The sequence below is a fragment of the Durio zibethinus genome, chromosome 7 (assembly GCF_047325235.1).
Source record: "Durio zibethinus cultivar Kanyao isolate XHJ-2024 chromosome 7, ASM4732523v1, whole genome shotgun sequence".
Taxonomy (NCBI): Eukaryota; Viridiplantae; Streptophyta; class Magnoliopsida; order Malvales; family Malvaceae; genus Durio; species Durio zibethinus.
Window position 1 is genome coordinate 14,039,236 of NC_143168.1, and position 14,860 is coordinate 14,054,095.

Sequence of the window (14,860 nt, forward strand, 5' to 3'; positions counted from 1 at the left end):
TGATTTTTTTACAATCCTTATGTGAATAGTGTTTATATAAAGTAATTGGGTTAAATTTTAGATTAAATTAATTTTATTTTTTTATGTAAAGATAATTGTAACTTGAAATAAAAAAATTATAAATATTAAGATTTATAATTTATAATTATTTATACTAATTTTAAAAAATAATTATATGAATTAATTTAATTAAATTTTGAATTCAAATTAACTTTAATTTTGGCTATTTAGGAAATTGATTTTAAATGAGCCAAACTCAATAATTTGGTTTACGTTTCATTATGTCATTTTCTCCTCACGTCCCTCGAGATACTAAAATATAGCCTGAGAAAAGCGTCAGCATAATCAACATCATATACCCATCTGGTAACTGGATTGTCTTCCACTCCCTCCCCCCCTTTCCCTGGAAAAGAATTGTCTTTTTGGTAAAGCCTGCAAAAGAAATTGAAGCAAGAACAATGAGGTCAAACTCAAAACCTCAGTCTCCTTTTAACACCAAGCTCATCCTGATCTGTGCTTTCTTTCTTCTTTTCCTCCTCCTGGTAATTAGCACAGGCTCTACGTTTTCCAAACAACAACCATCACCCATTTCAGAATCCCGCATATCAAACTCAACAGATCCCATTGAGGAGCCACAATCGAGTGAATCAACGTCAGTAGCCTGCCCATCCCTTCCCCTGACGCCAACATGCACGAAAACCCCACCATCTCTAGCCAATGCCCTCATCCACTATGCAACCACAAACATCACCCCACAACAAACCCTCAAGGAAATCTCAGTCTCTGGGAGAGTGTTAGAGAGGAAAGCACCCTGCAACTTCTTGGTCTTCGGCTTAGGCCGTGACAGTCTGATGTGGACAGCTCTTAACCACGGTGGGCGTACAGTTTTCCTGGAAGAAGACAAGGCATGGATCGAGCAGATCAAGCAAAAACTTCCCAGTTTAGAATCATACCATGTTGAGTATGCGACCAAAGTTCACCAAGCAGATGATCTGCTAGAGACAGGAAGGCAAGAGGAATGCAAAGTTGTGAGTGACCCCAGATTCTCCAAGTGTGCGCTTGTTCTCAAAGGATTTCCAAGTGACGTTTATGATATAGAATGGGATCTGATAATGGTTGATGCCCCCACGGGATTCCACGATGAAGCTCCTGGGAGAATGAATGCTATCTACACTGCAGGCTTGATGGCTAGGAACAGAGAAGAAGGGGAGACAGACGTTTTTGTGCATGATGTGGATAGAGTTGTGGAAGATAAGTTCTCAAAGGCTTTTCTTTGTGAAGGATACCTGACAGAGCAAGAAGGAAGACTCAGGCATTTCATCATTCCCAGTCACAGGGTTGGCTCTGGTAGACCCTTTTGTCCTTAATTACTTCAATTTCCAACCCCAAGGAATTGGAAAGGATGCTTTCTTTTCCTTTTTATTCAAGAAATTTTCATCTTTAATACCTTATCTTTTGGGATCTACGTTTATGAAGTTATTATAGCATTTGATTCAATTTTTTTTTCTTCTCTTGATTTTTTCATGCTACGTCTACGAGAATGGATCAATTTACACCGTTGTAAACTAATAAGTTTTATATTGTTTCTTAATCATTAATTTTAATAGATCCAAAAAATCAAACTAAATCATTTTATTTCTCTTTTTTATTTATCTCTCTTATCTTTGGGTTGAAATAAATTGTTAGAAAAATGTAAAACCTTTTAGTTTTATACTAGTATAAGGCTGATCCCTTGTATGTGTAGGAGGGATTCACTTGCACTAACGTAAGTGTACATTTTTTATCATTGGATCAAGATATTCAAGGTTCAAAAAAAGTGTGTAACACTTACACTAATATAAATATAAATAAATAAATATATATATATATATAAAAGAAATTCAACTACTTTGACAATGAAATTTTTAGATTTCACAAGATGCCTATAAAAAAATAAAAAATACATTAAAAATAAAAATAAAAGATGTGTTAGTATCTTAACATCACTTATAGAACTAAAAATTTATACTGATAATATATCAAATATTAATTCTTTATATATATTGAAGATGAGAAATTCAAATTCAATTTTTTCAATAAAAAAAATACATTAAAAACAAAATGTTGATATAATTGCATTACAATAAGATGAGAGAATTGAATTCATTTCTTTGGATAAAGAAAAAAACATACATTAAAAACAAATGTTGGAATAATTGGATTGCATTACCATAATTTTGCCTCCCCTGTTTTAGTTGAGCGTGGAATGCTTATTATTCTCTTCACTCCCTATGGGAGTAGCACTTTTTGGCAAGGTAGGAATATATAGGAATTATTTACATACCAAAGTTGCTATTGTCTACAATAACTATATATAAAAACTAGGTACTCGATAATTTACCATAAAATTCCTATTGCTTTACTTGGCATTTGGTTCATGAGAATTTGTGTCTTTAAGATAATCAAATCACGAGGTTATATCTTGTGTATTGCTACGAGCGGTCATTTTCATTTTTTTTTCTCAAATTATTTTATCGAATTAAAATTTAAGATAAAATTTTTAAATATAAAAACTAATTGTACTTTCTAAATTGACAACATAGTAAGTAATATTTAAATAAGTAATAAGTCAAAATTCTTGTATATATAAATTTTGGCATGCTTCAAAGTTCAAACCTTAATAAGTCATTAATTTAAATCCCTAAAAGCTGCTGTGAAAGCCAAGGTTGCATGTATAGTAATAGATGCATGAAATCTCATGCTGTAATTGAAATAATCTTCAAAATTCATGGCCTATTTGACCATGCTTGTGCATCGAAATGACTGCATATAAACATCCACCTGATGCTCTATAGTAACTTCATTAAAAGGAAAACAAAGTGGTCATACAATATAATTTGAATTGTCTTTTGTATGTTAGGAATATTTCATTAAAAATATGGGCAAATGCAGTAGCTAATAATAGCAGTCAAATGCAGGGCAAAAAATCATTGCTGCTCTGTACATAAGTTCAATATAGCTATTGTTCAACGTCAGTATCCATTATACTAGCAAGAATAAAAAGGCATTTTAATGCTCCTGTGAGGCCCCAGGAAAACCACCCCGCCAATATCGCCATTTACTAATACCACATTCTGAGAGAAATTTCTGATAATCATGTTGAAGTCTACCATAATCCGGAGAGGCCTCCTCGTAGGAAATGTAAGCTTCATCTTCTGAAGGACTCTGCACAACAGTTCCAAAGTAACTTAGCACCCAAGCTGGATTCTGAAATTTTTTATCATAAGAGATATTGATATAACATGTACAGTTTGTAAACAAAGTAGTACCTTTTAGCTATCAAACAAATCAAAAACAAAAATATATCATGATTGCTAATGCTGATTATGTGAACATCTATTGTGTCTGTTGTTTCATTTTCTTTATCTCGTGTGCTTGTGTAGCAAACTGGACTCCCTGTCAAATAGCAAATCCAAAATGATTTGTCATTGGTAATTGGCAGGTTGAAGCTTCTCCATACTGAATGATTTTGACAAACAAGAAGGGTAGGAACCAAACAGTATACCCTAAGTTTCCAGAGTTGCAGGCAACTAACAAGGGACAATGCAGTTTCATCAATCCTCAGAATCAAGGAAAGAATTTTTCTAACTAATTATGTTGATAACTGTAAATGATTTTTCGATCTGTCTCACAATCTGACTCCTACGCATACCACAAATATCATGGAGCTGCCATGTCCTCTTTGTCCAAAAAGCTAAGAACCAGTCACTCAAAGTAGCCATATCTGGCTTCCTCATTGTGTCTAGGATGATGAATGAATCGTCTTGGTAATAAGGTCCTTCAGCCAAGTAGCATCAATGCAAAAGCTTGACATCCCATCATTGCCACTTACATAACAAACAACATACAAGGAGACTGCAAGCCATTGCAAAAGTGAACAACCATGCTTGAAAGCCTATATTATGCATGACTCCAATATGCAATAGTAGCCACTGTGCTTTTAGGCAATCTTCCACAGCCAAATCCATAATTGCATCTTCTATCTCACAAGCGATGTCAAGCCCAGTGTAGCCTGTATTGAGCATTCTCTGGTTCTGGTGCATCATTCAGTCCCACAGACAGATAGTATGGTATATTGCAGTCATATCTCCCACCTGAATGGATGCAGTACGCAATTCTACTCTATGCCACCAAAACCATCACTGAAGCAACCTAACAAGAATCGTAATGCAACTTCTATTATCCAACAGACAGTTTTCTGTTCTTCAATGTGGTTAGAAACATGAGAATGATATTCTAAGAAATCCCACTTTCAAACAAACTAAACTGTAAACTCACAGCGATGCCCAGCATAAAGGGTCATTTAACTGGGGGCTGAGACTAAGGCTGCCCCATGTACAATCATCTAGTCAGCAAAAAGTTAACAAAGGAAAAATTTTTCCAATATTCGTATGCAGGGACAATCAGAATTACATAAAATTACTCCACTATGATGGCATAAGGAAGATAAGACATAGTCTTTTGAAATCCTACAGCTTACTTACCCTCTCTGCTTGCAATTCACAGTTACATGGGACAAGCAAAACTCACAAAAGATTATTGTTGAAAGTTTTAGTTTTGAGGGCTCTAAGACACTCTATGTGGATGCTAGACTTTTCCACGGGTACTCGTGTCAACATAAGATCATATGGTTATCTTATGGATATTCCTATCACTTAGCAAACACCTCAAAACAGTTAGAATCTCTGGAAAGAAACAAGATGAACATATACCAGTAGCCAGTTATAGAACCCATGCAATATGGACTCCAAATGATGAATTCTACACAAAAATAAATAAATAAATGATGGCATTTTAACCAAAGAAAGAATCACTGCTGAATATATATTGCATTGAATGCTACATTTCTTGCATCTGGTTGTATCAGATGCATGCTCCATTATAGAAAAGTTATAGAAGATCATGGAAGATTGGGCCCAAGTGAAAAGACATCAAAGCATTTGGATTTTTGCAACATCTTTTTAATATAAGGTTGACATATATGGATGATAACCGGAAACGTGTTTGTCTATGATAGTTAATATTTACATATATATCATTAGCCAAGCACAACTAAATCAGCACAACCATGTTGAACTAAGTACTTACATTGGAATCAAGTCCTGATTCAGAGTCTGAAGCATCTCCTTCCACTGTGTCTTTAAGAGCAGACTTCCATCGCATGCTTTTTGCCCCAGTATGATGTCCCTTTGACTTCTCCACAGCTTGGTGTCTCATATCTCTAGCAACTCTAACGCGAAAGGTACTGATTATGCATCTGATGCAAAATGCTATAAGAGGAACCAGAACTAGAAAATAACCAGTGCCTTTAGCCTGCTGATAGAGTGAGGAAAGCGTATTGAGCTTGCTAACACTAGTAAATCATCAATAACTTTGTGATCATTTTATAAACAGGCTTACATTTGATAAAGCATTTGATGTTAGCATGGTGGAAAAAATTTTCTGTGAAGGAGTTTTCAGTGCACGGATGGAATGCCATAACCTATTTTTGGCCTGATCCTGATTAAAAGAAAACAAAACACACAGTACCAAGGTAAATTACAAGATAAAGCTGATAGAAATCCGGCGTAATTCAACACTAGGCAGAAAGTTCTAGGGTAAAGTCGAACTATAATTTGGCATTCTATCCATACAACATTAAAATACATCAAATCCAATAATCCAGCACATTATACAATACATGCTAAATTAGTTCCCCATCTACCTACATTAGACTATCATATGAGAAGGCTTGCAGGTTTTAAAGTGTGACAAAATAACCCAAAAAAAAGAAAAAGAAAAAAAAAGACAGTTCGATTTTTAAAACCTTTTTTTTTTTTTTTTTCTGTACAAAGAAGATAGTAATATGAGATAAAGAAAGGGGTTGTAGGTACAGAGACTTGAACCCCAGACGTGCTGATACCACTTGAGTGTGGCCAGATGATTGCAATGTAATTCAATACAGGGAAATGCTCAGAAGAGAGAATGTTAATAGCCCACATAGCAGCAAATGTTGATAGCCAAGATTATTATATGTTAAATAACCTGACAATCTTACTTACAAGTTGAGTATCTAACAGGGAAGGAGCAGGGATTTTAAGGAGCTGTCCTTTGAAAACAAGGTCAATGTCCGCTATGTCCTCATTAGCTGCTGCAATTGAATAAACGGACACGCCATACATTTTTGAAATGGAAGACAAAGTTTCACCCCTGCAGTTCAAACTTGAGAATAAGTTTGGAATATTCTTAAATGAGAGAAACCCAGAATACAACGGATAAAAGGAGGTTGGTTTAACTCTTTCACCACATGAGCACAGTAATAGTCTTTGGTGCTGGTCTGCAATCTCCATTTCTGTCACCAACAAACCAAATCATTCTTTCTAGCAAAGCCAACAAAGACAGTCTACTAGTAAGCAATTCTTATGGAAATGGTTGGAGAAAAAAAACCTTGCCGAGGCCTTTAAAACGTTGCCGTTCAATAGCTGCCGAGGATTTTAAACAGAAGGTGTGACGAGGGAAGCTTGTTTTTGTATGGTTTGAAAGAAGAGATTTTGGGATAGAGGAATGTTTTCTATGGCTAAGCTTCACTTCCATCACCGGAAAAAAAAATGGACAAGGAAAGAACTGAAGAACAATAGTTTCCCAAACAATTCCAACCCTTCATTTATGGTCCGTTGAAATGAGAAATGGCCGCGAAACGACTCCTCTTTTGTATTTTCTTATGTTTTGCGAAAGCGACATTCACATTTTCTCCACATCGACTTGGCCCTAGGGACTACAGACTAGTGTTTGTCATAATTCTACAAAGTAATTTGGACTGATGCTTATATAATTTCGTATTTTATGAACATATATATTTTACTCTTATCAAACTAAAACTTAATTTTTAAAAATTATTTCAATAAAGAAATTTTCTTTTAAGAAGTATGCCATTTATAATTACTATACCACAATTAATGAATCCCAAATCATAATTCAAAATAATTTAAAGTTTTCATTAAAATTTTGTATCAAACTAATACTTATAAATAATAAATTTTTACATAATTTATTATTATAATTAAAAATTACATAATTATAATTAAAAAATTACAAGTATATGATACTGAAATGTGTTTACATTTTACAATTTGGATCGAGACAAAGACCAAAAGTTCACACAAAGCTGGACATAGTGGTCATAAAAGGACAAATGTATTACACAGCTGACAATGCCATATATGAATGTAGTGTTTATCTTTGAGAACATGTTTTGTTTCTAATAGTTTATATTTATTTATTAAATTTAATAAATAATTATAAATAATATTATAATATTCTTTAATAAAATAAATAGATAATAAATATAATAAAATTCATGTTTAATTTATTTATATATGAAAACAAAGCATTCAGCAAATAATTTATAAATAAGTTTGATTTCTATTTATTTATTAAAATTATAAATGATCACAATTAATTTTTAAAATTTTATTTGTTAAATAAATAAATTATAAATATGATGAATTTATTTATATTTGATTCGTTCTCTAAGTCATTTTATTCTTCATTCTTTGTTACCTAATAGCCTCTTTCAACAAGCCCAAGACCATGGCAGTTACACGTCTAATGCTTGAAAAATTTGAGCATTATCGGACAAATTCCAGCATTTGCCACAGTTAATATCGTTGAGGTTGGGATTTGTTCAGCCTTAAGGAAGGAAAATCAAAAGCAATTGTCAAAACGCACGAGCCTGTTTGATTCGGTTAGAATATAAAAGTGTTGTTGAAATAAAATTGTTGTGTACTAGAATTCATGTTTTTTTTTCTTCTTCTTAATTAAAATATGCATTTCTGCATTCAACCCTAGACCTTTAACTTTAAAAGCTCTAAATATTTTATTTCAAGCATGCAAACATCTAACTAGACTTGTTTATGGGTCATGCTATTTGCCTGAACTCAAAAGTTCGTCTGAAATTTTAAAGGGTTTGGATATGAATATTAAATCCGTTAAAATAATTTAGACAAATAAATGAGGCTTGATCATAAGATATGATCGAATTTGGATTTCACCATTTAAAGTTCGAATCTGGCTCAGCTTGATTCAAAAATTAAAAAATATTTTTATTTTAATGAAATAAGGTCTATTTGTTTTATTTGTTTATAATGTATAAGGTCAATTTGCTTTATTATTTGTAATAGGATAAAGCCCAATTTTTTTCTTTATGCAAAACATTAAAACAATAATCTAATTTTAAATTATATTCAACAAAATTAAATTGGATCCAAGCCCAAATAATTCATAAATTTAATTAAAATTAATTAAATTAGTTAAATTAATAATTTACAAAAAAGATAAAAAATTATTTTTTTCAATTTTAAATACTAGTGCTTTGGGCAGATTTGGATTTTATTATTACATATTATTAAGAACAAGTTTGGACAAAAATGAGACCCAAAAAATTTGGATTGAGCTGAGCCCAGGCTTAAAATGCAAAAATATTATGTTAAATCTGATTTGAATCCGACCTGATCCATGAGTAACTCTACATCTAATCCTAATGGAAGTATTAGATTTAGAGGGAAAAATCTTTTGATCACTTTGAGTAGTTAAATAACTATAAGTTTTTCTAAAAGATAATAAAATAAAAGGAAATACTCCCCTTTGATAACTTTAGTTTAAATGTGAATGATAGATGGCATGTCATTGTTCTTGTGAAAATTTTGTTAGGTATCATTATTTTGGAGTGAGAAAAAAATAAAAAAATGAAAAATTGATTTAAAATTATAATGATCGTTTTAATTCGGATTGATTTTTTATTTAATTTGAATTAAATTTGAATATTAAATATATGTATTAGGTTTGAATCAGATTTTCAATCGAAAATGAATAAAAAAAAAACAAATTGAATTGAATTATATACTTTTATTAGTTTTTATATATATTTTACATTTTTATAAAATAAAAATAATTATTTTATACAAAAATCTATTTAAATATATTAAAAATTAATTTTAAAACAATATATAAAAAATAAAAAAAAATTATAATTTAAAAATTGAATCGGATTGATAGAATTCAATTTGGAATGGATTGGATCGTATGAAGCTCAATTTAGATTGAAATCAAATTTAAAAAATTCATAAATTTATACATTACTTAAATGTTATAGGTCAACATAATAACCAAACAAATTTTCGAATTTCACTCAAAAATAAATATCTATCTTTTAATCTAATTGCATGAAAATATTATTAACTCTTAATCCATTGTGATTATAACCCTTAATTAAATTTGAGAATGAGTGAAATTAAGTCTAAACCATTAATTAAACCCATGTTATCTTTGATTTTATAATGATGCAACCGATTGAAACTTGACCGAATTAGTAAAAATCAATAAGATTTATTATAACTTTTGAAAAATGATTGAGTTTATGAATTTCTTTTTTTTTTTTAAGTTATAAAAAATTACTTACTTTATTAAAAGTACGAATCGAAATGCGAAGGGATAATCTAAAATCAAACAAAGACAAATTCGTTTATAAAGAAGTAGAGCTTGTTCATAACATTATCCCAAAATAAAAAATAGAACCATTGGAGCTCAAGTATGATGAGTATGAGGTATGTGTACTTGATCAATTGAAAGTTACCTCCATTTATATTTGATTCCCAACTGTTTCCTCCTTCGTCTTTGCAGCTAACTCCTTCAATTTTGGCCCAACCTAGCAACAACAATCGAAGAGCAGTTTATATTTTATTAACAGTGGTTGCATTTCTTTAATTATATTGCTATAAAATTAATTACATTTTGAAATGTTTTGGCTATGGGGAAGGCTTAAGAAAAGCTATGTAGCTGTTCTCACAAAAGTCAATGAAGGGTCATTTATTGTTATGTATCTAAAAATTTTGACATCCACAATTTGGTTTTATATGTATGACTAAACCTTAAATGCCTGCATGGCACTTCCTCTCTACGGAATTAGGTTTTTTTTGGGGGGGATATAATTATAATTACATATGTTAATTTAGTTTATGATTTAATTATTTTCACTCTATCTTATAAGCTTTAATTGTTGTGGATTGAAACTACTAGTTTGGCATGTATTATTAGAATATTTATACAAAGTTTGTAACTTTTTTTTGTTCTTACATATATAAATTAGATTTCATGAGGAATTTTGTAAAATATTACTACATTTTTTGTTAACGAAATGTGGAATTTATTTATTTTATTCTATATCTATTTTAGTATATTTTAATTTGATATAATTAATTTAAAAAAATTAAAAAATTAGTGAAAGATAATATAAAATAAAAAATATTATTGATAATAACCAATAATTTCCGACGAAACTTTGTTGCAAATTCCATCATTAGCAGTGTATTTTCCTTGGAAATTCCAATTTATTAACTTGGAAAATTATTCAAATAAATCTTCTGATGGATTATAAAATTTTAAGCGATGGAAATTTTGGCTAATAATGGTTTTTTCATTTTGACGGAAATTTTCATTTCTGACAAAATGCTTTTAGCAATTTCAAAGTTTCCTATAAAATTTTTTGTTGGAAAAGTTCGTCAAAAATGTCATTTTACGACGGAAATATAATTATTTTCGATGGAATTTTCCATCACTGCTCGGCTGTAGTGTTTTGCTACCAACCAACTAGAATTTCACCTTTCTTCACAATGTACTTTCATTCTAACGGAGTGCTCCCTCTTCCCGGTATTACTAATTCAGGATGCTCATTGCCTCCCTAGTATTATTACCTTTTTAGTATGCTAATTACCCCAAATAGTCCAATTACTTTTGGGTGTATGCTTAAAGATGATAACGGAGCGGATATATGCTATTTTTAAGATATTTATATTTGAATTTATTTAATATTTATAATATCTTAATCTATTTAAATAAGCATACAGTATTTTTTAATTAAAAATAAATATAGTTGATTTAGATATATTCGCTTGTGAAAACAACCTACATAGACTAATACAACTATATTCCCCCTCATAAGGAAAGAAAATAAAAGGTATTAATTAAGGCATTCATACTAACTTCTACGTAGATATAAAGGTCTGTACGGGTTACAATAATACCTATATATTGCCGCATAACATATACCTTTTTTTTTATGTCAAATTAGAGTTAATATAACGAATTATCTTTAAATTATAATAAAGCATTTAACATGGTATTTGAATTTAAATTTTTTTTAATATGATATTTAAATTATAAATCTATTAATTAATTTAAAACTCACACATAATTACATTATTAGTTTCAAATAATGATACAAGTCAGATAGAAAATTCTTCGAATGTTATATTAGTTAACAAATTTATATAATTCAACTATCGCATTAAAAATTTTTAAAATTTAAATATCACATTAAATATTTTTTTAAAATTTAAAAATCATTTATAACATTAATCCCTCAAATTAAATTTTCACTTTGATTAATCTATTTTTTTTGGTAATCTCTTATCTTTAATCTCTTATCAACATATTCTTTGTAATGGCTAATCATAAATATATAGAGTTCATGTTGAACACAAATATTAACTCATTAGTTCAAGAGTTATTTTAGAGAAGTAACATCTAACTAATTTAAAATTTAAATATTAATATTTACAATTTTTTCTTTGTTTTTTCAAACTGCAATCTTCTTTATGCTAAAAAAATATATGAAGTAAATATTGTTTTAATTCAGTAATCTTAATTAACTCCTTAATCATTTGGGTTGTACCTAGCTTAAGGGGAGCTAGCTGACAAAACGCGATGTTCTAGGCTCAGCTAGCTAGGTTTTGGTGGCCAAGTTGATCACGAGATACTTCCTTCCGCCACCGCTGCTGCTTCAATATAAAGTAAATTCTTTATGTGACACATGAGTCATGAGTCATGACCACAACTAAAAGTTATTCTCACTTACTCTAGCGACATCTATATCCTAAAGCTCAAAGCAAATGTATGGATCTGCATGCACATGAATCCCATAATAGCAGAAAAAACCATGAGTCCAATTCATCGCTATAAATGTGCATCTGCATGGGGATCAGTGATTTTATCGCAGCTCATTCAAACATGGAGATCATTGGTGAGCTAGTCTTGTTGGTTTGTTTGATTGTCGCATGCTTTACTACTAGAGGTTGCTCACAGGTACAGCCACAGCAGCCTCAAGTACCATGCTTCTTCATCTTTGGTGACTCCTTGGTGGATAATGGAAATAACAATGGTATTCTTACGCTTGCTAGGGCTAATTATAGGCCCTACGGCGTTGATTTTCCCCAGGGTACCACTGGACGTTTCACTAATGGTCGAACATTTGTTGATGCTCTTGGTAAGTACTGTTACTTCACTTCAACTCCAAAGTCTCATGTTTCCACTTTCCAATCTTGAAATTGACACTCTATGTGTTGGTATCCTAATTCTATTTCCCCACAAAAATTTCACAGCTCAACTTATGGGGTTTCCACGTTACATTCCACCATATTCAAGGGCTCGGGGCCCTGAACTATTGAGGGGAGTCAATTATGCCTCAGGAGCAGCTGGTATTCGAGATGAGACAGGCGACAATCTGGTATAGAAATTATAATCCTTCAACCATTCTTCTTCTGTCATTCTGGTCAAGGTCTTTAAACATGTTTTTTTAATGTTTGTTTTGAGTTTAAGTGCAGGGAGCCCACACATCGATGAATGGACAGGTTGCCAACTTTGCCAATACGGTATTACAAATGAGAAGGTCGTTCAGAGGAGACACCAATGCTCTAAGCAGCTATCTGAGCAAGTGCATCTTCTATTGTGGGTTGGGAAGTAATGATTATCTTAATAACTATTTCATGCCCACCTTCTATACAACTGGTTCTGATTTCACTGTTAAAGCTTATGCTGCTGCACTTATTCAGGACTACACACACCAGCTAACTGTAAGTTTATGACTTCCCGTGATGGTGTTTAAAAGTATTGAATTGTTGGATAATCTGAATTATGTGTGCATGAATTTCATATTTCAGCAATTGCATAGCTTAGGAGCTCGAAAGGTGATCGTAACAGCAGTTGGACCAATTGGTTGCATACCATACGAACTTGCACGATATCATGGTAATAGCAGCCGCTGCAATGAGAATATCAACAAGGCAATCCTTCTTTTTAACACTGAGCTAAGGAAGCTGGTTGATCGTTTCAATGGTGGCCAACTGCAAGGAGCAAAGTTTGTATACCTGGATTCCTACAAAAGCAGCATTGATCTATATGAAAACGGGACTGCTAACGGTAATATGCAAGTTTAGAAATAACTTCAAGCAAAAATAAATAAATAAATAAATAAAAGGGATACCTTACAAAGGACTCTTAATTATAGTAAAATCTTAAATGTAATACATGTATTTTAAAAATTTTTAACATAGTATATATCAACCATAAATCTATTAACTAAGATATTTATCATAACATGATTAGTTTTAAATGATAATATATTACAAGTAAATAACTTTTTAAATACTACTTTAGTTAATAAAATAATAATTCAAGTACTATATTAAATATTTTTAAAATTTAATATTACATTAAATATTTACTAGTTTAGGACCATTAGTAACATTAACCTAAATAAAAATAATTTTAATGTTTTCATGAAATTAAATGCTCAAATATGTTTTGTTTGGAGCTGCTTCCTAATTTTCTTTTAAATTTACATGAACTCATACTTGGAGAATTAATCTACGAACAGGCTTTGAAGTAATAGACAAAGGATGCTGCGGAGTTGGAAGGAACAATGGACAGATAACTTGCCTTCCCCTTCAACAACCATGTAATAATCGAGGGAAATACTTGTTCTGGGATGCCTTTCATCCAACCGAACTAGCCAATATTTTATTCGCACAGTCATCCTTTGAATCACAGTCATATACATATCCTATAAACATAAAACAATTGGCAAGTCTTTAAAACTGAAGGGTTCAATAACTTGGAGTCGTGCATGGTTTTTTTTTTTTAGTTGATAAATGAATGTGATGATTACTGTTATTAATTACTACTTTTATTGATTATTTTATCACAACGTGAAGCTTGTACTTGTTCTGCTAGTAATTATGTTCCTAGTTTCTGCTTTAGCATGCGATTCAGCTTTGCTAAACTAGTTATCTTTTGTTAAATCTAAATAAATTATGAATTTATGATTAATTTTTTCATTTTATATTATTATACCAGCAAAGTTGATTATTAATAATTTAAAATCTAAACTAGAAATATTCATAGGCTGAATTATGTCAAGCTTCACTTACTAGATCCATTCAAAATTAATTATATCCTCATGTTGTTGATTTTCCCTTTGATCAATCGATATATTATTAGAGTTGATATTTGAAAGTCTAAGAATAAATTAAAAATTAAAAAAAAAGTTATATCCGCATGTCGATTTATGTAACATTAATTGATTATTAAACATTGAAAATATTTTAATATATTTAAATTAAAAAATTAAAATATATAGCATATAGCATATACTAATATAATAAGAGTAAAGATTCACTTACGCTTGTGTAAATTATATATATATTTTTGATCATTGGATCAAAATTAAATCTGAATCAAAATGATATTGTTGATCTTAGCTCTTTTAATCCAATAATAAAAAAACGTAAAATTTACACTAAGTGAAATGAATTCCTCTTCATATAATAATATCTTAAACCAGATATAAGTCGAATTTAAAAAATCACATCTAGGTTCTTGCAACTTAGATCGAGCTCACAGCCCTAAATTGGTGGTTGAAGTAGTGGACAACTTTAGTTAAAACAGAGGGTCATAAATTACAGTTTTTTTCTAAGATTAAAACCAAACAAACTCATACAGTTATATATAC

At 30.8% G+C, this 14,860-nt stretch overlaps 2 protein-coding genes and 1 pseudogene across 8 annotated transcripts; 2 read left to right on the forward strand and 1 right to left on the reverse strand.

The window, feature by feature from the left end:
• Nucleotides 1-302: 302 nt before the first annotated feature.
• On the forward strand, nucleotides 303-1,598 carry LOC111277679 (glucuronoxylan 4-O-methyltransferase 1 pseudogene; annotated as a pseudogene). The gene has a single exon (XR_016343802.1). The product of XR_016343802.1 is annotated as a glucuronoxylan 4-O-methyltransferase 1 pseudogene (transcript).
• A 1,216-nt stretch (nucleotides 1,599-2,814) lies between these two features.
• On the reverse strand, nucleotides 2,815-6,671 carry LOC111277684 (uncharacterized). 6 transcript variants are annotated; one of them, XM_089763577.1, is made up of 7 exons: nucleotides 6,466-6,671; nucleotides 6,315-6,370; nucleotides 6,081-6,228; nucleotides 5,440-5,538; nucleotides 5,128-5,355; nucleotides 4,134-4,191; nucleotides 3,077-3,204 (listed from the first exon to the last, which is right to left on the reverse strand). In XM_089763577.1, the coding sequence occupies exons 1-6, from the start codon at nucleotides 6,610-6,612 to the stop codon at nucleotides 4,162-4,164; spliced, it is 708 nt and encodes a 235-aa protein (XP_089619703.1). In that variant the 5' UTR covers nucleotides 6,613-6,671; the 3' UTR covers nucleotides 3,077-3,204; nucleotides 4,134-4,161. The 6 variants fall into 6 exon arrangements, with proteins under 6 accessions (XP_089619701.1, XP_089619700.1, XP_089619699.1 ...); XM_089763574.1 differs by lacking the exon at nucleotides 4,134-4,191 and having other exon boundaries at nucleotides 2,816-3,204; nucleotides 5,128-5,352; nucleotides 6,466-6,659; XM_089763573.1 differs by lacking the exon at nucleotides 4,134-4,191 and having other exon boundaries at nucleotides 2,817-3,204; nucleotides 6,466-6,658.
• Nucleotides 6,672-11,908: 5,237 nt separating this feature from the next.
• Nucleotides 11,909-13,944, forward strand: LOC111277682 (GDSL-like Lipase/Acylhydrolase superfamily protein). Its single transcript, XM_022864084.2, has 5 exons — nucleotides 11,909-12,337; nucleotides 12,453-12,577; nucleotides 12,675-12,923; nucleotides 13,011-13,269; nucleotides 13,727-13,944. The coding sequence occupies exons 1-5, from the start codon at nucleotides 12,034-12,036 to the stop codon at nucleotides 13,942-13,944; spliced, it is 1,155 nt and encodes a 384-aa protein (XP_022719819.2). The 5' UTR covers nucleotides 11,909-12,033.
• The last annotated feature ends 916 nt before the right edge of the window (nucleotides 13,945-14,860 follow it).